The sequence below is a fragment of the Nesoenas mayeri genome, assembly GCF_963082525.1.
Source record: "Nesoenas mayeri genome assembly, chromosome: 1".
Taxonomy (NCBI): Eukaryota; Metazoa; Chordata; class Aves; order Columbiformes; family Columbidae; genus Nesoenas; species Nesoenas mayeri.
Genome location: NC_137541.1, coordinates 210583808 through 210610057, shown reverse-complemented (window position 1 = coordinate 210610057; position 26250 = coordinate 210583808). Strand labels below are relative to the sequence as shown.

Below are 26250 nucleotides of genomic sequence, written 5' to 3'. Positions count from 1 at the left end.
TCTTTGGCAAAAAAACATAAAGGCAGTTATTGCTGAAAACTTGCAGTGTCTTCCATTCTGGGATGGTCCTAATGCAGACTCAGTACCTCTGCTGGAAGGCACAGACAGGTGTGAGCCTTAGTTATTTTCAAACAACAGTTGCTTTTCTTCCCTGGGGAAAGCTTCTAGTTTTGTTGCTCAAAATACTAAGGGACTTGATGGCTGGACGTCATCGGCAACCATAGGAAATATTTTGGAATAAGATAGCATCCCAAATGAGTTTTTGTCTTCTCAGAGAGCACTTTATTCATGGGGGGAAACATTTGTGGGCTGTTATTTTTTTTTTAAGGGCCTTAGTTTTACTGGCTTGATTGGTTGGTTGGTTGTTTTTTTTTCCCTCCTACCATCTTTCTTCAAGTCTATGTCTTTACAAGATAAATGACGTCTAGCCGGGGAAATGTTTTCTCTTCTCTGAATAGTGCTGGGGTGCCGCTGGCCTCTCAGCTCCCGGGTGGAGAGAGGAGGGTTTTCACTTGCACACATATCTCTCGACAGTCCTCTCGCACTTTTTACAGGTCACGTAGCAGCACCAGTGGTACTTGCAGTGGCATCGCTCCACCACTTTGTCCATGTAGGGGTTGTAGCCTCTGCCGCAGCACATCAGGTCGCAGCTGTCGCTCCCGTTGGAGGTCTTGTTGCATTGTCTGGAAGAAAGAAAATGTGGTGAGCAAGTGGAAATTGTAGAAGGGGCGCAAAAATGATCAGAGGGCTGGAACAGCCCTGCTGGGAGGACAGGTTGAGAATGGGGGTGTTCAGCCTGGGGAAGAGAAGGCTTCAGGGAGACCTTATTGTGGCCTTTCTGGACTTAAAAGCGGCTGAGAGGAAGATGGAGACAGACTTTTGAGCAGGGCCTGTTGTGATAGGACAAGGGGTGACAGTTTCAAACTAAAGGAGGGAGATTCAGTCCAGATATGAGGGAGAAATTGTTGCCCCTGTGGGTGGTGAGAGCCTGGCCCAGGTTGGCCAGAGAGGTGGTGGATGAACCATCCCTGGAGACATCCCAGGCCAGGCTGGACGGGGCTCTGAGCAACCTGAGCTGGTGAAGATGTCCCTGCTCATGGCAGGGGTGGCACTGGGGGAGCTTTGAGGGTCCCTTCCAACCCAAACTATTCTATGGTTCGATGCATCAGGCTGGAAAAAACGTAAAGACCTTTAAGATCATCTAAACAATCCATTAACCTAACACTGTCAAGTCCACCACTAAGCCACAACCATAAGCACCCTAAGAACCTCGCAGAGCTTTCCAAAACAGTGTGCTGCAGTGGTGCTGGGAGCTGATATCTCTGCAGGGTGCTGAGTGAAGGCAGCATGGTTGCATGTCAGCTACAGCAAGCACATGGTGGTGTGAGCATCCAGCCAAGCTGCCTTGCACACATCAAGGGAGGCAGGGAGAGTCCTAGGGCAGCACTCACATCGCCTGCTCAGATGGCCAGGATTGCACTTGTATCACCTGCTCTGACAGCCAAAATTACATTAAACACCTGTTCTGACCCTCAGTTTGGGCTCAGCAGCATTCAGGCTGCCTGTCAGCCAGGACCCAGCTTCTGTACCAGCAGAGGAGCGAAGCTATTGTGATACCTCCACCAAACCGAAAACTCATAGTTCCTAGCAATCTGTATTCCCAGGCAGGCCCCAAAGCTGTCTGAAAGGAGCTGGAAGAAGATGATACCCTAAAGAACAAACACTGGTGTTTGTTGAACACTACGTAACCTGAAAAGGATGGAGGAGGAACCCTGCAGCCACAGAGTATTTGCACAGGCTCTGTGCCAGTGATCCTGGGCTGGGAAAGCTCCTGAGCAGGTTGTTACAACCACGATCCAGCCCTGATATTATCAGGGATATCACAACCGAAACTAGCAGAGCTGGACTCTGAACTTCCTCCTCTAAATGTCTCTCTGCATGGCATGAGGAGATGGGGAGCTGGTCCTGTAACACCCCAAGTCCTGACCCAGGAGCAGGCAGCACGGCAGGAGCACAGTATAGGATGACAAGTCGCCAAATATCACACGAACTTCCACTGCTTGTTTTTGCTTCTGCTTTTAATTAAAGCCAGACTTGTTAGGATAAGTCTGCCATTGTGTGGGGTTCCCTAGCTTTGTCCTCTTGCAAGCAGCTGGCTTGAGATTTTCAGAAGTCATGAATTGGGAATCTCCTTCACTGATCCATTGATCATGGATCCCCAGCCATTCTCAAAAAACCAGCTGTTTCCTTCTCCTAAAATACTCCAAGTTGAGTCACTGGACATGACAGAGCAACAGGCCTTGACTTTAAGATTATATTAACCATGTCATAGAGATGCTGTTTCTCCATTGGCTGTAAAGATACCCAGAGTGGAAGTCTTCATGTCTGCTCAGATGGGCACTAGTGCTGTAGGGTAACATCTCATGATGCACCCAACACCATAGGGCTATGGTGAACTTGATGTTGAGCCTTGAAACTACTGTAAGACAGGCAATGTGGAGAGTGGGGGAATTGCTGACTTCTCTCCGCAGTCTTATTCACAGAATCACAGAATCAGAGAATGTTAGAGATTGGAAGAGACCTCAAGAGATCTTCTAGTCCAATCCCTCTGCTGGAGCAGGAACACTTAGATGAGGTTACACAGGAAGGTGTCCAGGTGGGTTTGAATGTCTCCAGAATAGGAGACTCCACAACCCCCCTGGGCAGCCTATTCCAAGGTTCTGTTACCCTTACTGAGAAGAAGTTTCTTCTCAAATTTAAGTGGAACCTCTTTTGTTCCAATTTGAGCCCATTACCCCTTGTCCTGCTGCTGGTTGTCACAGAGAAGAGCCTGGCTCCATCCTGCATGGCTATTTTGGACAGAAACATTCTAAGGCTGGTTTGGGGCAGGGAAAAGAGACAGGAGCATGAGTTGGACTCTTGAACTGACTCCATTAATAGAGGAAAACAAATCCATTAGACTTATAGGAATTCCTCATGAAGTAATGTTTTAGGAGAAGTTACGGGATTAATGAAGTGTTGAGATCTTGTTCTTGTTCTTCCCTTACTTTTTTCTGACTCAGGCGGGCCTCCTGTTTGCTGTTTCTGACTCGCATTCCTCTCCAGGTTCAGTGTTTAAAGACCCCCCTCCCTGCTCTCCTTCTTTCAGGAGTGTGTGTAAATATTTACAAACCTTTGAAAACCTCTACCGAAGCCGAAGTCTGCAACCACACTGAGCATGTTTACCTAACGCTGAACCAAAGGCGTTGTTACCGCCCCTGCGAGCCGGGGCCCCAAACCTCCAAATGACTCCTTATAAATGTATTAGTAAATGCGTTAAATACTCAGAGCAAAGGTTCAAATGTAGGCATGTTGACATTAGAAAAGGGGAGGGTATTTGACAACTTTACTCAGCTTCACCGGTGGATGGAAAGGTTGTTGACTGGAGGTTCACCTAGGGAGGATGGAGACCCTGCAGAAGCACGGTGATGGATGTGCCACCTCATGCTGAGAGGTCATTAAAATAGTCAAGAAAAAGAATACAGGTCCACTCTGACTCAAGTTCACCACTGAGGATATTCACTCATCAAATGTACAAGGCACTCAACAGTCACATTTACCACATTCAAAACTCTTCTACCGGCTGTATTGAGACCTGGGAATCTCCCTTTTCTTGCATCCACTCCTGTGGTTTGTAAAAAGTGGATCTACTAGGAGATACATCTTTCCATAGCTGACCCCATCCCACCCAGTCTGAAATAAAGAAAGGAAAAAACCCAAAACCTTACTGAAAAGTCCCCAAGCTTCCTTCAGTTTTGGATAAAAGAACAAGGATGTTCTGGGTGGATGAGCTGAATAGCCAAAAGAAAGCTTTTGACCCCATCCTGAGACTGAATGGGCTTCTAGAAAATTTTCCTGACAATGCCACAAACCAGAGACTTAGTTTTCTTTTCTAAAGCAGAGGCTTGGATGAATTATCTTTCTTTTTCTTTAAACAAGCTGAAACAGAGGTACTTTTACCAGCTGTGTCTATACGTAGAAAAAGCAAGAGGGGGAAGACAAAGGAGCCCAAAGACCAGAGTTTACCCACAGAAGCTGCCCCAGAGCATCTGCTTTCAGAGCCCACGGCTGCGATCTCACCAGGCTCCCCGCTGATGGGTTAAGTTCAATCTCATTTATTTTGGGCTTGGTCCAGCACGATTCCAGCAACTCAGAGAAATGCCCTCCTCCTGAGCCTCAGAGAGAAAATACGAAGGCAGGAGATTGCATCTTAACACAACACCGTAACCTCTAGAAGCACTTGGAAGATCGGTGAAAAACGATGCTTCGGCTGTAATCCCAGCCAAGGTCCTGGCTCAGGGACAGGCTTTCACATTGTCACAGTGTTTTCTCCTTCTTTATACAAGAAGGGAGAAGGTCAGCCCTGCTGACTGGACAAATCCCACTCAATATGCCTGTCCAAAATCTCCCCCTTCCAGTCCTCACTTGCAGAAACACTGCAGTACATTGCTCCCAGAGCTCAAACAGCTTCATCATGGGGGTGGCTCCTCAGCAGAGATGATGAAGGACATCTCAGCACTTCCATGAGTCTTCCCCCAGGTGGAAAGGCTAAGCCATCTCAGAGTTATCTCCTGGGGGATTTTAATTTTAAAACCTATAGCAAGACATCATACTTAATTTCATTGTGAATCCCAGTTCACTTCTGTCCCATCAGCAGATATAACGATAGATTTTTTTGGTTGACAACAAGGGCAAGTACTGGATTTTGCACCTGGGACAAGGCAACCCTGGCTGCACATACAGACTGGGGGATGAGATTCTGGAAAGCAGCTCTGTAGAGACGAATTTGGGGGTTCTGGTGGATGGCAAGTTGGACATGAGCCAGCGGTGTCCCTGGCAGCCAAGAGGGACCCGTGTCCTGGTGCATCCAGCACAGCATGGCCAGTGGGGCAGGGAGGGGAATGTCCTGCTCTGCTCTGTGCTGGTGCAGCCTCACCTGGAGCATTCACTGTGTGCGGGGCTGGGAACACAGGATAAAAAGGATATAAAGCTACTAGAGAGTGTCCAGAGGAGGCTACAAAGTTGGTGAAGGGTTTGGAAAGGAAACCATATGAGGAGAGGCTAAAGACACTTGATTTGTTCATCTTAGAGAAGAGGAGACTGAGGGGAGAGCTCATGATGGCTACAGCTTCCTCACAAGGTGAGGAGGAGGGGCAGGCGCTGATCTCTTCTCTTTATCAACCAACAACAGAACCCGAGGGAATGGCAGGAAGATGTGTCAGGGGAGGTTTAGGTTGGACATGAGGAAAATGTTCTTCACCCAGAGGTGCTGGACACTGAACAGGCTCCCCAGGGAGGTGTCACAGCCCCAGGCCCGACAGTGTTCAAGAAGAGACTGAACAACGTCCTCAGACAAATGGTGTGAACTGTGGGGTTATCCTGTGCAGGGACAGGAGTTGGACTCCATGATCCTTGTGGGTCCCTTCCAGCTCAGGACATTCTAAGATTCTATGACAGCTGGCATCTGAGAGCCAAACTGAGGCCAACTCTGTACTGTGTCACACACAATAATGACATATGATGACAGGGACAGGCCAGATGTTGACTGGCACCTCACTCCCTCAGCCTTATTGATAAGCAGAACCTGCTTATTAGTACATTAGAAAAGTTGTTCTGGGTCACAGCAGCCACCTGCCTGGCTCCATACATCTCCCACTGGCTGTGGGACATGCTGTTCAGGGAGGAAAATGCAAATATGGACACTTTCTGTCATCATTTTCCTCAGCCTTTTCCTCACAGTAGATGTCCCATCCCTGGAGACATCCCAGGTAGGGCTAGATGGGGCTCTGAGCAACCTGGTCTGGGTGAATATGTCCCTGCCCAAGGCAGAGGGTTGAACTGGATGAGCTTTGAAGGTCTCTTCCAACCCAAACCATTCTACGATTCTATATATCACCAGCATGTGGGATGTTGCATTAGGGATGATAGAAGGTATGTTCCTGCCTAGGCACCTCAGGATCCCCTTGTGGGCATCATGGCCATGGGTTTGTCTCATCTCTTTGTCATCTCAGGGAAACCATCTGACTCCATGAACTCCAGCAGCCAAAAGTCCCAGAAGACAGTACTGCTGTGTAAAGAAGTAATCTATTTTTTCTCTTTTAAATCAAATTCCTATTCATTTCTTTAGTGCCCCTTGCTCTAGTAACATCACGTTTTACAGCAGTATATAAAAGAAAGAGAAAAAATAACTCAAATCCCCCAGGAGGTGTGTAACACAATGGACATTGGCTAAAAATACATCAAAGTGCACAACTTCATATAAGATTTTGAGGGCAGGATCTTAACTACTTTTAAATTGCTTTCTCATCCACAAGGAACAACTAGAGACTGACACTGAACAACTGTACGAAAGAGCGTTATCAATAGTACATGTCAGCAAGAAGATGTCAAGGGAGACCCTGGAATCAGCCTGTATTTTCATTAAGAAGGAGTAGAGAGTGAGCCTAAACATTAGTGGAAAACGCTGGAGCAAAAGTAGCTGAGAGCATTTTGTGAGAGTGGATTAAAATGCAAAGTAAGCAACAACACACTTTGAGAAAGATCCAGATACATGTGGGAATGTTCCCGGGAGGGTCAGAGGAGCAGTTCAGAAAATAGAAAAGCTTGAGGGAACCAACTTAGAGAAGTTCATAAGAACTGTCTTCCCATCTATGAAAGATCATTGCAAAAGGGAGAGAGAGTAAATGTTCTTTATATGCAGAGAAAAGAGGACAAGAAACAACCAGTTTGATTTGGGGAAAAAAAAAGTGAATTTAGATTAAGAAAAACATAATTCTGAGCATAGGAAAGCCCTGGAAAATGTTGTTTAGGGCAACTGTTTGTAAGACCAGAGTAGACAAACATCTTCAGGATCAGCCCAGGTGGTCTCAGTTCAGTCTTGCTCCTAAAAAGATCAGGCTCCATGGAAAGTCATTCCCAACACTGATGTTCCCTAACTCCAAGACTGTTTCGATGCAGAGGGACTAAGTACGTATTTTTTATTGTCTGAATTCAATATCTGCTACAATTTTACTGCGTGAAATTACTCTTTCCACCAATGAATGTATTATTCACAAATCTGGTCAGGAAACTTTATGGACAAATCCAGGTCTCTCAAACTTCTCCAGGGATGAACTGAGAAAAAGCCCAAGAAATCACAGCTGGACCAACTGCCCAAATGGGCACCAGCTACAGGCACATTGCCCTAGGAAAGTTCCTCCACTGCAGGTGAGAGAAACCAAAAGCCACAATTTTCTTGACTTTCCTTGAGTTTGAAATTCTGGTGTACTCACAGAATAATCATTCGCTATTTGTTAGTCATGGTTTGTTGGATCCCATGAAAAAAGGGCGGTACATCTGATAACAGTTCCAAAAATTACTAAATCACAATAAACATTATAACCAGGGAAAGCCGGAGTTCATCATGTTGCTTCTTGTGCCCTCACTAACAGAAACTAAACCAAGACATAACCAAAAAAACCCACCAAATACTATTGACTACCCATAACTACCACTCTTTGCTGTACGAGTGTTAAGAAATGTCATGGCCCACATAAGCATGCAAGCAAAGCATATTTTCAGGGTGGCAGGAGACAAGTGCTACCAAAAACAAAGGCTGTCACTGAACATGGAACACCACTCCATCCTTTTTTTTTTGCAGAATTTGATCAATACATCTGTTTGGACAACCAAGATGCCAAAAGAAGTAACCACCAGCCACCAAGTCTTTGCAGTCACCACCAAGAAGCAGATGCGTGCTCAGACAACTTCGTACATGTTCCTATCCAAGAAAACATACCAGCCTAAGACACCTTGGGAGACATTTAAGACTAATATTTTTTATTGCAAAACAAAGAACAAATACGTGAGCAATGAGCAACCACCACAGAATCACCACGTTCTTTGCCAAAGTGTGTCATTTAAGGAGCGGTGGGTGATCAACCCGATTTCTACAGCATTAAGAGAGCTCCTTCCCATCTTCCGCAAGGAGAGAGAAGCTTTTGCTTGGCTCCATGACTGCTCTGGGAAAAGTCAGTAATAAACAGCTCAATTATCTCTACGAGGCTTCAAGAACTGGAGGTTTTTGCATGCATGGCAGAATTTCCCTTTCCTTGAATTCCTTAAGGGACCTTAAAAAGCTTTTGAAATATGATACACTGCACCCTACTGATAAAGAAGGTTAATGCTTATGCTTCTTTTCTCACAAAAGACATCTCAATTTTATAATCCGCTACTATTTATCATTTACTCAAAACTGCTGCAATAAATTTCTCAGGCAGAAGAAACTGAACTACCTTTTTAAAGGATGAGTTATAGGGTGCTTCTATCCAAGAAAGCTCTGAAATGGGAACACGCGTAGTTTTTCCCAGTGGTTAATTTGTTGTATTGAAATTTGTGCAATTCCCTTGCTGCTCCATGGATCAACTTCTTCAGATTTTTCTCCAGGACATTTTTTATTGTCTGTGGAAGTGTGACGGTGACATACAAGCACATGGAGTTCGGCTGCCGTCGATAAAGGCTGTGGCTGCAACAAACCTGTTTGCTGGAGGTTTGGATAATGATTGCAAAACTCAGCTCCTTAATCAGATTTTGAGCACTTCAAAGAGGCTTCAAATCTCAGGTTCAGGTTCACCTCCCTGGCTTTGAAATCAGGATACACCCCAAGCTCTTGGAGGCATGAAAATTTCCAAACAATTTCTAATTTCAACATGAAAATGAGAAAGGCTGTGGTTTCTCAGAAAACATTTCAGGCTTGTGCAAAACAAGGCTTTGAAATCCTTTCACATAAGAGCTCTAAAAGGCATTTGATTAACGGACTGCACATTTTACAAGTGGATTTTCATGCAGTCCCACTACAAGGTAATTGAATTCCCTTTCCTGCCTGGAAAACACACAGTAAGTCCGCATAATGTGAGGGTTAATTAGAGAGATGGAAGCCACCGATTAGATTATCCCTTCCACCCACCTGCTGGTGCAGGATTGTTCCCTACAGCATACACTGAAATTCAGTATGTCCAAGGTGTTGCAACTGAGCCATCAACCTCTGTCCTGCTTCCAGCATGCTCTGAGTGAGCACCAGACCTGGGGCAGAGGGAGGGAGAAAAGGACTTTTTCTCCATATGATGCAGAACTACTCATTTGTTGTAAGAAAAACACAGCAAACGGAACTTTTTAATCCACTAACAGGAAAAGACATGGATCTGTGGGACATGGGCCAGAGGAGCCCCAGAAATGATGCGAGGCTGGAACAGCTCTGCTGGGAGGACAGGCTGAGAGAGTTGGGGTGTTCAGCGGGAGAAGAGAAGCTCTGGGAAGACCTTAGTGCACCTTTCCAGACTGAAAAGGGGCTGAGAAGAAAGATGGGGACAGATTTTTGAGCAGGGCCTGTTGCGACAGGATAAGGGGTGGTGGTTTTAAACTAAAGGAGGGAAGAATTGGGCTTGACATAAGGAAGAAATTTTTTACATTGAGTGTGATGAGACCTTGCCCCAGGTTGTCCAGAGAGGTGGTGGATGAACCATCCCTGGAGACATCCCAGGCCAGGCTGGACGGGGCTCTGAGCAATGTGAGCTGGTGAAGATGTCCCTGCTCATGGCAGGGGTGGCACTAGGGGAGCTCTGAAGATCCCTTCCAACACATACTATTCTATGACTCTATGATAAAAGGTGTTGTTAATGGGGTCCTGTTCTGTCTGCCCCCCTTTGGAGGTATAAAGTGGTCTGGAAAGCTGTTGAAGATGCCCAGATCAAGGTCTTCTAGAGCATAGTGGGAGAGGTCTGCGCTGTAACATTTCATGGGCTGATCCCTGCACCCATCATCATGGCTATAAAAAAGCCAAAAAGGGAATAGGCAGGTGGTGGGAGAAGAGAAAAAATGAACCGAGGGACCACCAAGAAAAATCCCTTTTTGATTGCATTTGCCATAAAAGACCCTAAAAATTAGCTTAATAGGAAACAATGGTATCTCCCCCCAGAAGATTTTGATGTGCATAAGGATAAAATGTTAAGATGCCTCCGGGACTTGACTTGTAAAATAAAAACCTGTTTGGGCTATTTTCATGTGAGTGTTTTTACATCTTTACAGAACCACATTTTTCCCTGCTCTCTCTAACAGCATTCCTTTTGTGTTCCTTCTCCCTCATCTCTGTCATTAGCCGCTATCTCTGCAGCCCTGTGGCCAGCTGGAACAGAGCCACCACATTTAAAATACATTTAGATGTCCTCTACGGGAGAGAAAAATTGAGAAGGGAAAAAAGCATCCATGGGAGGAGGATCCCACCAGGAAGAACCGACCAATCCACAGACACATTATGTGCGTTTTACACTTATTTCCTCTGTTAATTTAATGCAGAAAAAGGGATTCTATGGCTTGTGTTACACCTGCAAATTGTGTTACACCTGCAAATTACACCAGGCTCAAGAGCTGGCAGATGGATTTTGATGAACATTAGTGTAACTACACATGACCTTAAAACTTGTCCTAAGAGGTGCCTGTAGCTCAACATGGGACTATCTCACCATCCTCCCCTCCCACGGCCATCACTGTCTCTCACATCTGAGAATAAGGAGTATTTCTTTACAGGTGTATTTTGAAACTCATCCCCTCCTGCCTTAATATCTCGGTTCTCTAAATCCTCACTCAATCTTACTTCCCCTGGACCCTTGCCTGGCAGGCTCACAATCACCACTGTCACACAGATCGGGATAAACCAACACCTGCAATACATATTTTCCTATTCTCGGTAGAAAAAAAAATAAGAACATTTAAGACCTTGACATATTTTTCATCCTTTGCTGGGATAAAAAGGCCAAATCTGCTGCAAAATGAAATTAGATGAAGATGAAGACACGCCTCCCTCCTCCTTAAAAGGATTTCAGCCAATGGAAAATGTTTTGCTTGGCAAATCTGTAATTAATTCATTTTGGTTTTGACACATCCTGTTAATTTCATGCAATTTCTATAAAACTAATCTTCAAATAACCTCTACAAGTTTTTCATTGCGAAGCAGAATGACAAAAACAAAGAGATCTTTTTCAGGACACAAATTTGTCAAAATCCATAAAAACCCACAAAAACTTCGCTTCCACTCAAATGACATTTTCCCTCAGAAACCAGTTTCAATGCATCCTTTATTTCCCTACAGTCCTCAGTGATCCATAAACATCTCCACTTGCTAATTACTGCTCCACCGCTGGGCGAGCAATGAACATCAACCTAGTGTTCCCACCACAGAGCTGCTGTAGAGCGGTCCAACCACTGGTTTTTGTTCTAATGGAGGATACAAAACTGTAACTGCCACAAAATATCAGTGGACAAAAAGGACACGCTTGCCTCACTCAACTGTCATCATCTCCTGATCAGCTCTACCAGTTAAATACAAATATGTTGTCTACAGATTTGAGGTTACAGATTAAATGGCCACTGCCAAAGGATATTTTCTAAAGTCCCCTCATTAAACACTTACTATGAATCAAAGGAATCCAAAAAGGATGTACCTTTTCTGCATTTGGATCATTTACTTCGTTTATGTCACAGTAAAACCTTCACTCATCGAACTTTTCAATACACAATGGGAAGACCACTACATCCAACAAGAGATAAAATGGAGACATTCCACAATAGTGTAGGTGCATGCATCTTGCAACTTGATTGAGTCTCCACCACAAAATAACACAAAGAGCAAAGAAGAATTACGAGAACTATCTGAAGAAAGCCAAGCATAGCAACTAATGACACCGCTGGAAATCCAGCCTTTGTAACCACCTAACAAAAAATCTGGAAATGCAGCAAAATTCTGGAAATATACAATTATTTGGCTGTTGAAGGGTCTGCTGCCCACCTAGAGATGCTCAGACTGCTGAAACATGGAATTGGTTTGTCTTGGAGGGAATTAAACAGGTCCTGGGAAGAGACAAGTGTGTCTGTTGCCTCTGAAAGTGAGAGTACTGTGCCCAGTGGAGGTTTGGGTATGATGACCTCAAATCATTAATATTAATGCGATGAAGTAATTCCTCTGCAGAGACATGAGCAAGACAAACACACCTGTATTTTTAAAATGCAGTGGAAGAAAAATTCTAAAAATTTACCTTTGTAGTTTACAGGGCTTTTTTAAGGCTGCCCGGGAGCACTGGTCCTAATTGGGTTAACACTTGTCTACTTAGAGGAGTCTTAAAGTAGAATAACAACTCATCACATCAGCAGTGACTGCAAGAAGTGACTTAGAGAGACTCAAGACAGTAAAAAGCAGCTCCTTGATCACTACAAGTTCCTGAAGAGGTGAGTTGCCTAGGGAAATTCAAAAGGTATCTTGGTCCTGCCTATGCAATGCAAAAAGTGCCTGCAGCCTTGTCTTGGACACAACCACCACTAACAGACTTGAGCATCCATGGACTGTACCGTATATTAGAGACACTCTTTACCTGCATGTGCTACCTCACGAATTATTTGCCTCTTATTCATACGTGTTCCTCTCTTCCCCTTCTCTCTTTAGAGCTCTGAGTGTAGTCAGCACTCGCTGCAGAAACCCTCACCTGTCCTGTGTCCCGTGTGACCCCACTTTCTCGTTCTTCATGCAGAAATCAGGCGAGCTCTGCAGGTAAATCAGCTCTGTCTCTTTAACCGGCCTGATATCAATATCCTTTGGCACGAGGTATTTGCGTGTGCCCATGGGCCGGTGAACGACCTTGGTGGCTGATAAATACTTGTTTTTGAGGTCCAATGCAATGTCTCGCAGCTCTTGAAGGCCTTTCCAACAGGTCTTGATAGAGCATGACCCAGAAACTCCATGGCACTTACATTTCATTTCAAGAGAGGCTTTCAAGACCTGCAAAAAGGAATGCAGGAGTTAGGAAATGCCCTTCTCTTTCCTTCAAACATTCCACAAACTTGCTAAAGAAGGCACTTTTTTAGCAGGGGCTGCTATAGAAAAAGACTGCTGCTCTGATTTCTGCTCAGTCACTCTAGAGTAGCTGCTGTGCAAAGGGAATGAGATCCCACAGCTCCTTGGTGATCACTATCAGCCCAGGACTACTTTCACCAAGGCATCTTTGAAGTCAGCAGACACAAGAGTATTTTGAATTTCGATCAGATATCTACACAGGGCTCCATTTTGACCCCCTAAATTCCTAAGGAGCTGAAAATCATAGCAATCCATAAATACGTAATTAACATCCATGTCTGCCTCTATCAGCTTTGGGCTTTAGGTAACAGGCATGTTAAGGCTCTGACAAATTCAGGGCACCCTCACCTTGCCTTTCTGTTGGCCATGGGGACAAAAGAGCATTTTACTTTGTTTCTGCACTACCCTGATTTCTGTAGGACGTGGCAGGATGCTGCCAGAAAGGGGTCAATGCACCAGCTGTGGCAATGCTACATCCGAAACAAAATTTTGCCCATTGCAATTAAAATAATAACTAAGGACATTACGAAAATATTAACAATAATTAAAAAAAAAAAAAATAGAGTGGGAATGGTGGAGAAAAACACCCAGGAGAGGCAAGTTCAGCATGGTTGTGCTCTGCAAAGGTGAGTTCAGGCCGTAGCTACACAGTCAGCTGCCAATTTGCTCAACATGCTCCAAGTTGTATCTGCTCTCATGCCCAAGCACAGGCAGCCCTGGAAGGACTAAGCTGTGTGGTAGGACCAGCCTAGGGAACCCCTGCAGCCCCAGAGATGGGTGCAGGGCTCAGCTTTACAGTCCCCCATCCATTTCTCCAGCTGCGACGGGGATTTGCACCTCTGTGTGCCCCAAGCACAGCACATGGTACGTATTAACCCTCCATTAGATGCAAGCTGTTAAAAGCAGCTTCTGCCAGATATGGGAATCATCACTAGAAAAGTAGTTTGAAAAGGAAAAATCAGCTCTCCTGGCTGCAGGGATGGCTGGGGGGCAGCTGCTGATGGACACATCTGGCAGATGATAATTGCTCCACACTCGCACAGCATTTGGTCTGTGCAATGCCCTTGGCAGAGCACGACGGGACCCATCCCCACCACAGCTCCTGGGGTAAGCAAGTCAGAGCCATCTTTGGCTGTGGAAAGGGTGTCAGAGACATCCCACCCATGGTTATATAGGGGTGATAAGAGTGTTCAGGACCTCCCAAGTCCCAGCATGAGTTATAAAACCACAGTCTTCAGCAGGCCAAAGGAGTTCAGAGCAATCTGGGAGAAACCTGCCCCTTTCACTAGCTGATAGAGACACTGAACCTCACAGAGCGACCAACCACTACAGATGATTGTATAAGTACAATAACTCTAGTGGATTTGTTACCTGTCTCCCTACTTCACTGTTGTGTAGATGCATCAGTTTATTGGCTTGTGATCCTGATTTTTTCATCTTCATGGGAGCATCTGAAAATTTGGACCCCATGATAAGACCATAGTTGAGGTTGTCTGCACATCCTCCCCATCGATACCCAGGTCCAGGTGTCTCACCTGGGATGGGACCACAGGAACAGCCAGGGAGGTCCCCGGTGGTGCAGGCTCTGGCAATGGTGTGGCTGATGGCAGCAGCAGAAAGGGCATACACAAATGCTGACTCCCTTGTGCCTGGAAGAGACAAGAACTCGAGCTCAGCCTCCTAGGATAGCTGAATGCTCCCCAAACAGAGACCCACATAATCTGTACCACACAGAACAGCAAACACACCAGCTCACTGCAGCTGAGACCTCCCATGGCATCACCAGCTTGCAATACATTTCCTAAGTGAGCTCTTTGACATGATACAACATCCTAATAGGGCAAAGACACACCAGATTTACACAACTTGCCCATCTTGGAGCACATGAAGAAGCACCTCCATGGACTGTTCTATCTCCTTTTACACTTGTGCTGGATGCTGCTTGCCAGCAGTTCATAGAGCTGGCAGTCATGGAGATGGGGGAGGTGGTGGCCATAGTGCTGCAGTACAAATGTGCAAGGATGCTCTGACCCATAGGAGAGCTGACTGCACAGTTTCACGCATAGCATGGGCTGACTGACAAGTCTGCAGGCTCTGAACAGCAGCTCTATGGCTGTGAGCAAGCACATCATAATTCCTAATGAGATGAGCAAACCAGATTGGAGGCATGCTTTTAAGCAGGAGACAAGGTGTTGGATTCGAGAGCTTCTCAGCATGACGGGCACCATAATGATGAACATGGTCTCAGAGAACAGAAAAACTAGACTATGTGTCAGGCTGGGAGATGAAGGGATGGAGAGCAGCCCCCAGGAGAAGGACTTAGAGATGCTGGTGGGTGAAAGATTAGACATGAGCCAGCAAAGTGCGCTTGCAGCCCAGAAATCCACCCGTGTCCTGGGCTGCATCCCCAGCAGCGTGAGCAGCAGGTGCAGGGAGGGGATTCTGCCCCTCTGCTCCGCTCTGGTGAGACCCCCCTGCAGTGCTGGTCCAGCTCTGGGTCCTCAGCACAGGACACACATGGACCTGCTGGAGAGGGGCCAGCGGAGCCACAGGAATGATGCGAGGCTGGAACAGCTCTGCTGGGAGACAGGCTGAGAGAGTTGGGGTGTTCAGCTGGAGAAGAGAAGCTTTGGGGAGACCTTAGTGCGGCCTTTCTGGACTGAAAAGGGGCTGATAAGAAAGATTGGGACAGACTTTTGAGCAGGGCCTGTTGCCATAGGAGAAGGGGTGATGGTTTTAAACTAAAGGAGGGAAGATTCAAGTTAGACATGAGGAAGAAATGTTGTACCCTGAGGGTGGTGAGAGCCTGGCCCAGATTGCCCAGAGAGGTGGTGGATGCCCCATCCCTGGAGACATCCCAGGCCAGGCTGGACGGGGCTCTGAGCAACCTGAGCTGGTGAAGATGTCCCTGCTCATGGCAGGGGGGGCACTGGATGAGCTGGGAAGGTCTCTTCCAACCCGAAGTATTCTATGATTCTATGCAGTCCCTTCATGAGACTCTTGGCAGCACAACCCTTCCCAGTCCCAGGACACACACACACACACACACCCCCGCCACTGACTCTACTCACTCATGTCCCCGTCTGAGCCAGAAGTGCTGTTTACCTCTCTCTAAGTCCAGCAGGTAGTTAGGAGCCAGCTCAATGGAAGAGCAGTTCCACCGCATGTCTGAGAAAGTTTTACGACAGGTCTTTATCACTTCCCGTGCTGCCTGGATGATGGTCTGCATTAGCTCCAGGTTGCTGCGGCACAGCTGCACCTGGGAAACCACCAAGCCTTCAAGCTGCTTGCAGTGCTGGGTTTGATTCAGGGCCAAAGCCGAAGGAGTCTTGGACAGAGCTCTGAGGAGACAAGCACATGCGAAAAGGCATTAAAACCAGCAAAAAAAAGCTAGTCTTCAGGTCAGTCTTAATTCCTCCACTACCTCCAGTACTTTGGCACATGTTCATCTTAATTTTAGCTACCTGAAAATAAGAGCTTACTTTAAGCTTGTGAGAGATATGGTCAACTTTTAAGAGTGATTTATCTCATCTAAAGTAGGTGTTTAAGGTATGTGGGAAGAAACACCCTCTAGAAGTGCATGTTTCTCTCCATCCTCTCGGGGAGCCTGGACAAAGCTCCTGGGGCACGTGCCAAGTTGACTGAATGTGTAAATCCTTATGGAGAGGGGTTATTTTTGCTGAAGAATGAAGAGGATGGACATCCCAACAGAGTGAAAAATGACCCATCAGTTCCACGATAACAGAAAGCTGGATTTTCCAAGACTGTGGTATTCAGGAAAAAAAATAAATAATAAAAAAAGAGTAAAGTTGCTGTTATCAGTGTTTTGCATTCAGCATCTGTCTCACACACTCTCTAGGGATTATGCTAAATGTCATGTAATCAATTATGGAAAAAATATCCCCTGCAAAGCCTAGGGAAAAGCCACCAAGCTTGCATAACAGATGCTTTCCCTTAGAGTTAACGCCAAGGGCCTCCACCAGTTCCATCACTGTTGCATGTAGATAAGTCTGTTTCTCCAGTTTCCAAAAACGTAGAGCAGAAGCACAGTGAGAGTATACACAAAGAGAATACCATGGTCAGAACTGAGAAGGGATCCACTAGCACCAGCACATTTGTAACCACAGAAGAACCCAACAACACCCTAAAAATCTCATTGATTTTTCTAGTGTGCAATTGTCAACGTTTCCAGGTAAAAAAGAAAAAGGCAGATGCTGCCATGCATCACACAGGGCTGTGCTCTTCTTTCTTAAGCACCCACAGCGATCAGCAGAAGCCTGGTGTGTAACTCTCTTTGTATCTTTATGACCTGCTTAGGGCAGTCATAAATGTTATTCATTCCCATAAAACAACTTTCTAGCTGGCTGCATCAGTAACTGGCATCTGATCCTGGCACCATAACTGCCTTAACACATATTTCCTTCTCTCCTTGTTAAATGTGTTGCCTTTCAGTTTCATCCTAAGCCATCTTGGTTAGTTTGGCTTATTAGCAGACACATTTCTGGGCGCATTTCACTTTATTACTGTAACATCCACGTCCTTCAGAAGTTAAACGGGATGGAAACGCAGCTAAAATTGAGCCCTAACCAAAATGGGGGGAGGGTGGTGGTGGTATTAGCTCTGATCTCTGACTTTCAGGAAAACACATCTATGTTCCACCAGCTCCCTCTGGGTTGGCTTGAACCAGTTGCTGTGTATGTTGGAGCTCTCTCTCTGGGTTCTTCATAACTGCTAAGCCCAACTCCTCCTCCAGCAGGGAAAAGCTACCATCCTTGCTAGGCCTGAGTGGGTCTGCACTGACAAATTCCCGAGCTGCTGGAGTTTGGCATTTCTGACACCAGATAATCAGTGGCAAACTTGGAAGGGAAACCACCACTCTGCTAGCTATATAAATATATACATCATACATATATTTAAAGAGGTCCATTAAATATACAGTGAACAGAAATTTCGGCCAATGAATTTCAAGGGAAAGGAAAATGTGGAGTATTTAATGGTCTGAAACTCTGCCCTGTTGTTCATCTCTGTCCCTTGCACACTCTTCATGGAATCATAGAATGTCCTGAGTTGGAAGGGACCTGCAAGGGTCATTGAGTTCAACTCCTGTCCCTGCACAGGACAACCCCACAGTTCATGCCATGTTTCTGAGGACGTTGTCCAGTCTCTTCTTGAACACTGTCAGGCTTGTTGTCCTTGTCTGGAGAGAGGCATTTCCAGAAATGCCTTAGATGTGAACCAGCATTGGACCTGAGTTGATGGAGACAAAACCTGTTGGAGATATTCTGGGTGCACACGTGTCTCAGATATATCAAGGCAGAGGAATGAGCCTTGGGACGCTATGAATGCCACCTGACTGCAAACCTCTATAGTGCGGACCTCATGGTGGTCCCTCCTCAGCCCATGGAAAGAAAAAGCCATGTCTAGAGAGTAATTAACCTCATGTGTTTTTAAGATCTACAGCAGGATAAGGTGATTCGTGCCCTAGTTCTCATTTTCTGCTCTGGCTATAGAGGTAACCCAGGTACTGAGCTCGGATGCAGACGTCTGGACTGTATAAGCACAGAGTTGAGTGAGATGAGTCCAATCCCTAGCACTTGGCACCAGAAACCTATGAAAACTTATCCCAGAAAGCCTATCAGCAGCTCTCAGGAATGGGTTGAAGTGCAAATCGGGCAAGATGCCAAAGCAGCTCATCACCAATAGAGTAAAAATGATAAATACTCCAACATAGTATGTCCCAGCAGCAAGATAAGGAGAAAGGGTGAGGCAGATGAAATGAGAGACCTCCATAGCCTGAGCTTCAGGCAAATGAGCTTCATCTCTGAGAGATGCTATACTACGGGGCACCAGCTCAATTTTCTAATCAGAGGTGCCAAGTGACACTTTAGAGAGCTTGGGATGTTTCACCTGGCCCTCCAGAATGATGCACGTATCTCCTACATCTTGTACCACATTTTCTAATCTTCTACAGAGGCCTTCAGCATCTTTAAAGGACCTGGAAGCCTACACTGAAACACCTGCATCTCATCATTACAGACAAGTCAGAAACAGCCGAAATATCTACCTACAAGTTGGGATGAGAGCTGAATTCAGACTGAAACTTATCCCCACTGTGAAAAACAGGGGATGTGATACAATGAGATCATATTATTACAGATAGCCTGAAACGATCTTCATTAGAGAAGTAGATCTATAATGCAACAAGAAAGAAATTTGCTTTGTGGAAGAGGGGAAAGTATCTGCCAGACGGTCAAGAGAGAAAGGACCATGGCCCTGTTGGGGAGACAAACTCAGTAAATGGCAGCAATGGCTGTTTCTCATTGAATGAGCCGAACACCAGGGAACTCGCCAAGAATAAAAATGCAAGACGCAGGAAGGTGTTTTCTGAACATCTCCCAGGCCTGAACTTCATGCCTTTGCTGGTGAGAACCTATAATTGGAAACATCTCCAAGTGTCGGGAGGAAAAAGTAAAGGGTAATGGGGATGGAAAAGAAAACTCACAGTTACTGGAGTTGCTTGCCGAGACCGAAAAGTGCATTTATAAATCACAGATCAGGAATGTGAGAGGCCTATTAGGTCATTTAGTCCATGCCCTGACAGCCTACGTTTGCTCAGTCTCTGTCCTACATTCAGAAATGCCTTCTCCACTCCTTGTCACTTCAAACCCTCCCCATGGAAAGGCACCAACCCTCCCTGTTCCCCAAATTCTGGCAGATTCTGGCAGGACCAGGGAGAGATGCCCACCACCTGCAAAGGACATTGTTGGGGAACAAAGTCCATTCATAGGGCAGTGGAAAGGAAATAACCTTCCTCAGAAGAGTCTTGTCTATGGTGGGATTTGGTGGTGGGTCTCTACCCCATCTCTACCCAGTCTCCATTGACCACCAGCAATGGGAGGGGAACAGCCAGCCTGAACAAAGCAGCCCTCAGGGAAGAACAATCTTTAGCCCTCAGTCTGGTAAAAAAAACCCTGATAAACATCTTTCTTTGGACTCACACCCTTCATCCAAGAAGCAGCACGTGGGGATTTTACCTGCTGCCATCCCATAAGTGCTGCTTTCCAATGTTTCCTCCTGCTAAGACTGTGCTCTCCTCCCTTGACTCCCCTGCCCCATCCTTCGTTCTCCAGAAATCTGGGGACAACTGAGAGGTGGGTTTCTTTTTTTGTTTGTTTGGGTTTTTTGTTTGTTTTGGGTTTGTTTTTTTTCTTAACATACAAATTTGACCCATCCCTTTAAATAAACAGGCCCCAAACCAAACATCTCCTGCTTTATATATAGCATAGCAGTGCTTTCAATTGGAGTTATGGATACTGACAGAAAACCATAAACGTAATTACAGAGGAAATATGATGCACAGATGGATCATGACTTTCGTTTACTCTTTTAATTATCTCAGGCAGTTAATAAATTCATTTGAAAACATGAATGCTCTACAGTGTTAGGTCCTTTGAGAGGTATGGGCTCATTCCTGCAGATCTGGGCTCTGTGAGAAGACTATTCATAGGAGCAACAGCTTGGAAGAATTACCTTCAGATCTGAGCAGACATGGTTTGGTTTACAAGGAGCACTGTGCGTTGGACACCACTCCTGGTCAAGCCAAAAGGAGAAAAACTCATTGAATTGAGTGTTTCAGCATTGGTGCCCTGTAAAATAGTCTTGGAGGGTAGAATGTTCTCCTCTCTGTCTGATGTGGGCTCTCTTGAAGGCATCTCCCCATCATCCCTTGTGTGGTGTTACCCAAGAAGGTCTCACAGAGGGACTGTTGGTGAAACCGTGAACTTCTGCTCCAAATTGTCTGCTTGTTTTTTCATGAAGGCACCCTTGTTTTTATGCCTGTTCTTAAACCCCTTAATCTTCCAGGGATTTGGGTGAAACAAGATTTAGATGAAATTACATGGCTGTGGAGAGTGAACTGTGCGGTATACTTTACTAAAGAGAGGCAGCGATTGGGGGCTTTTTGCATTCGATCTCATTGAAGGATTTTTTTATCTTCAGGAGCCTCATTTTCCCAGGTTTTCAACTGGAAGAGGCTCACAGGATTGTTATAACAACCTTGTGTAAGTTCCTGGTAGTCAGAGGCAGCCCATGTCCCTGCCACCCTGCCCTGTATCAGCCCTGGCCTGGGGACCAAAAACACTGGGAAAGCCACCACATCCCCTGGTAAACGCGTTCAGTGGTTCTACAAAACCTTTTCAAAATAGAGAAGAGGGATTTAAAATGAAATAAAGAGGAGAAAGAGGGAGAGGAGTCGAGGTGGGGGGGAGGGGAAATAAAACAAGCCCGAAGTAAAAGCTTAAAATAAGAGCTGCTTTCAGATACGGTGCCAAATCCAGCACTGGCAGTAGTGGGCACAAGGCCATTGACTTCCAGCCCAAGCCCGACTGAAGTCGATGCCAGCGGCGAGTTGGCTCGCCGAGCGCCGGGGAAGGCCATGGAGCTTTGTCAAGTTTTCCCGAGCTGCCTACGGAGCGAAAAGAAAATGCTTCAAAGCCGTTGTGTCCCCCCCGGCTTCTCCTCGCCCCCACCATCCCTGTCCTGCAGCCTTTTCACAGCAGCTCATCTAGCAGCCCCCTTGCCAGGCAGACGGTCTCCTCGCAGGCGCCCATGCCCCCGTGTCCCATCTCCCCCTTCCCTAGTTGAAGGAGAGAAGCAGAAGCTGCTGGGAAGCACAAACTCTTTCCATTTTCTCCCCCGCTTTCTGCTGGCTGCAGAAAGGCTGCGGTGCTGCTTGGGGTTGGCGAGCTGGAGGACACCCTGGGTTCACCGAAACGCATGGCTGAGCCACCTTTTGTTCCCAAAAGGCTGTGATTTAACCGTGGGAATCGTGCAGCAAAGCTGACCTTGTAAGCTGGGAATGGTGCTCAGCTAAGGATGGCTCCAGAGGGCCATGGGGCATGTCCAGGCCAACACAACAGGGACAGGCAGGGACTTACCAAAGTGATCAAGCTCCACTTAAAAATGATGGGATTCCTAATGCCACCACTTGCTATCATGGGCTGGTCCTGCAAGCCATGCAAAAAAAAACCCCACTTGCTGTATTTGGCCTCTTTGAAACCACTCACATTGACGGTGACAACACAGAGGAACAGTCCAATCTGTGTCTCGTCACCTGGGCAGAGGAGATGCCAACACCCAGCGAGGCAGAAGTGCCTTGGAAGCCACATCCCAACATCTGCAGCATGCACATCTGGCTGCAGCTCCCTCTAGTGCTCATCTGGCTTTCAGCTCCACTCAAACAAGTTGCTTCAGCAACCTGCTTGGCCAAACCCAAGCTGCCCCTAGGAAAGCTAAAGGGGGTGCAAAAGGAGAAGGATAAGGTGATAGAGTTCCTACATGCATTGGCCCTAAGACATCTCCCACTTAAACCAATAGCTGCCTTGACTTTCCAGCCACTGTGATGCAAGACAAGCACTGAGAACCACAAAGCAATGAAAAATAAAACAAAGAAACACACACATAGCAAACCCTGCTCTAAGGATAGGTGAGTGTTTGCAAGAAATAGCATGCAAAAATAAGACTCAGGGGCTCATATGCATTGAATGGAAAGGCTGCTTCCCCATGGCAGCCCTGATCCTGTAAAGACCTGTCCATACCCTGGCTTTACACCTGAGCAGCTTGCTAGAATTTGGATGGAAGAGGCCAGAATAAGAAGTTTCTCCAGCAGAAAGAGCAAGTTTTTGAGATGTAGGTCATCTCTGCACTGCACTGGATGCTCAGCGATCAACGCTTCCATGGCAGGGAAGGGCAGGGTGCCGATTTACAACATCTGGGGATCTGGACCACAGAGCTCGTAAAAATAAGCCAAATAAAATAAGAAAAATAGCTCCCTTTTACCTTCTCCCCACTTTTCCTAATTTACAGATGTTATTCGTATTACACGGAAGTCCTAAATGGCTGAAAAGTATGTTTTTCTTCCCCCCTTCCCCCATAATTACATCACACGCCGAATCAAAATTGAATTTCCTATCACCTTTCATATCAGTTGCTCCCTGTTCCTCAAGCTTGCAAACCCAGCACGCCAGGCTGGCAAAACCCACCTCCTTATCTTCTGCCCTCCCCTCCCAAATCCTCTTTGAAGCTTGCCTCTGGCATCGTGCCTACAACAACTGAAAACATCTCGTAGCACTTTCCTCCCTCTTCATCCCATCCTCTTTTTTTCCCCTCTCCGTCCACTAGCACAGGAGGATTTGGGTGTACAAAACCCAGGGTGTGAGTCCAGGGCTGAGATTGCAGCTCTGAGGTATTACTTGGCATTCGGTACCATCGATTTCTGTTCACCAAGAGTTTACTCATGCAATTTCCAATTCACCAAGAGTTTACTCATGCAATTTCCAAGGATGATCCCCTAGAACCAAGGATGGCAGCACCGCTGCAGTGGGGAAAAGAGTGATGAGGAGGGGGGGAAAACTGACCCATGTTTCCATAGAAAAACAAGGGTGTGGAAGGGAGGGGAAACAGCAAATGAAAACAATTAAAAAACCACATAATTTTTAGAAATCCCAGCTGGCAGCATCCCAGTTGCACCAAGTGCCCTGGGACAAGGAGTGCAGGTCTCCATCAGGTTTTAAACAGGTGTGATAGGAGCCCCAGCAGCGCATCTGGCTGCAGTTCATGCTTCAAATGCCACTTTAATCCCAGCTTTCATCTTCCCCACTCGCTTTTCGATAGGGGGGATATGTCTGCTGGGAAGAGGAGGAGCGGCAACCAAAGTGTCTTTCCCCCAACTGCTTCTGCCTCCACCCCAAAACAACCAGCTTAACCACTTACCAACCAAACAGCTGCTTTTCCAGCCAGGCTATTAGAGACCTTGCCTTGCCTCCCAGCTTTTCTTCCTGTCTACAGCTTGTCACAGCACTATCAGTTTCCCTCTGAAGCTCATCTCACCCCTGTCCTTTGAAGGAAGCCAAGCCCTTCACTCATGATTTAGGACTTGCTTAAGTGGGACCCTAACACCGAGTATATAAGTCAGCGTCTTATAAGATGCTGAATCAGGGTGCCACAAACTGGCTTTATTTCTGTGCTGCATAGAAATAAAGGTCACAAATGAGTCCAAGTTCTGCCAGCCCATGGGCATGTTGCTAAATGTCTTACAGAGAGGAGATGCCCACCCTATGCAAGATGCCGGATGTATGCAAAGCTGAGCACCTAAATACTCGAGAAAGGTGGCAGAAAGAAATAGCTGGGCTATGCAATTTAGTTGTAGTGACTATTAAAAGGTGTAAAGCTGAGACAGTGAAGAGCAAATCAAATCATGACTCTTCTCTGCCTTCAAGGTGGTCCTTGGAGTATGGAGACAGCAAACGAAAGATGCTCTAAAGTAGGTGACTATTTCTCCCTGACCACGTATATTTAAGCTTCCTATGGAGGGATTCCCCCTGCTTCACTTTATGCATATAAAAGGTGGATGTGTGGTCTCTACCAGCTCCCTGCAGTCATGTCATCTCCAAACAACACCTCTTGACATTTCTGCTGGATGTCTCTCTTCAGAGCAGGTGAATCCCCACCTAGAAGGTCCTCCTTCCCATGACTGCATGCAGGGCAATGAAAACACTGGCTCCAAGCAGACATCTGACTTGAAGATGACCAAATTCAAGAAAGCCTTTACAAAAGATGGCATGGAGAGAGCCTCAAGTGACAACAATCGGAACAGTGGAATGGGAATTGGACATAGTACAGAAGAAGGAACAAAAAAAAGAACCTCTCATCTCAATTTCCTCACCTAGCCCCAAAATCCTCACTTTGACACACTATACCCTCTACAACAGACTCTCCATGGACTGCATTTTATTGTGCCTTTTCTTCTACAGAAGATGCTCATTTGAGGCCAGCCCACATCCCCTTATTTATTTTGTGCACCGCTTCAGAAAAGACAGATCACTCATCAAGGATGTGAAAACAGATGGGCATTGGAGGGGCTTATTTGTTTATTTTGCAGTAAGCAGCTAATTGATTGCTTGCTTAAGCAAAGAAATGAGATAGCGATGTTTTCACTTTGTTTGCGGTGACATTACCTCTGAGGAAACTCGATGCAGGCTTGACCACATTCACTGATATTCCTTCACCCTCCTCTCCCACTTCTTCCTCCCACCCCAGCTCATTTTTAACACCCTTCACAAAATCCAAAGGTTAAAAGGTCTGCAGAAAAAACATGTTATCTGTCAAGCATCCCCTGTGGTTGGAGATTGGCGGCATTATCTTAGTTGCCGTCCCTCCTGCTCTCAGCTCCTACTCAGCATGACCAGCGGTCCCAGTGGGAGAATTTCCCAACGTGGCAGGAGCTAACGCTAGAAACTTCATTAAGTGGCTCATGTGAGCGCTCAAGTGTGTGCCTTTCCTTCGGTATCAATGAGGGGAAGAAAAAAGCGAGCCTAAATCATGCATATTTTGGAAAAGAAGATGGAGACATATTGTTAGCACAAGCCCCTAGTACACACACTTGAAATCAATGAATGCCCGGAGAAACGCAGTGCTTGCTGCTCTTTAAATGGCTTTACAGTGTGCTTCAAATAGCAGTTGCAAAAATAAGAGACCGGCAATGCCTACAAAAGACTTTAAAAATGCAGAGAGAGATAGCCAGGTACTTACATCCATTTTATCCCATAGCAAAGCCCTGTCTGCAGAATCAAAGACAGAAAACCAGCTAAGAAAAATCGCAGGCTCGGCTTCATTTTCTCCACTTGCTGAAGGAAATCAGCTTCTCCGAAGGAAAAATAATAATAAAAATAAGCTTTCCTAATATTCTGCACGATGTATTTCCCTGCAGTTCGGGTGTTTGCTCCTCCTTGGAGATGAACTACCTGAAAGGAGAGAAGGAAAGAGCACAAGCTGCAGTTAACTCTGAAGTTTAGCGAGTCGTCGCGAGAAAGATCTATTATCCAAATTGCATAGGAGTGGTTTATGAATCACGAAAAAAAAAAGAGAGGTTTGGATTATCCCCTCTCAGTCCCCTCCCTCGCCAAGCCGTGATACAACCTTTCGAGTCAACAGACAGACAAACCGTATGGCTTGAATTACACCCTGAGTTATGGTCTGATTGTGTGTTTCCATTTAACCCTGCACATGGCAAGACTTCATTCGCTGCTTTGCTTTTTTTCCTCCCTTATCCAAAAGGTTTGTGTAACTGCTTGAGAAGAAGGAAAAAATTAAAAAAAATAAAATAAAAAAGATAAATCTTTAGATGAGCCCAAATCTTCAGCTATTCATCTCTCCCTTGCCTCCAGATTTCTTTTATTTCTCCTCTTTTTTTTTTCTGCAGAAAGGATGAATTATAAAAGCTGCATTTCCCGGCTTAACGCAGGTGCCCGTGCCCTGCAGATGTTTCGGTCTGATCT

General features: G+C 46.0%; 2 protein-coding genes across 2 annotated transcripts in view; both read right to left on the bottom strand.

Annotated features, from left to right (window-relative positions):
• LOC308037141 (uncharacterized protein) overlaps positions 1-26250 on the bottom strand; it is a gene marked incomplete at its 5' end in the record, with an annotated part of 180928 nt that overhangs the window by 24503 nt on the left and 130175 nt on the right. The window lies entirely within an intron of this gene.
• WNT11 (Wnt family member 11) lies at positions 295-25587 on the bottom strand (the record flags this gene model as incomplete). The annotated part of the gene is made up of 5 exons (XM_080350830.1): positions 295-683; positions 12549-12841; positions 14288-14565; positions 16022-16257; positions 25505-25587. The coding sequence occupies 5 exons, from the start codon at positions 25585-25587 to the stop codon at positions 509-511; spliced, it is 1065 nt and encodes a 354-aa protein (XP_080206956.1). The 3' UTR covers positions 295-508.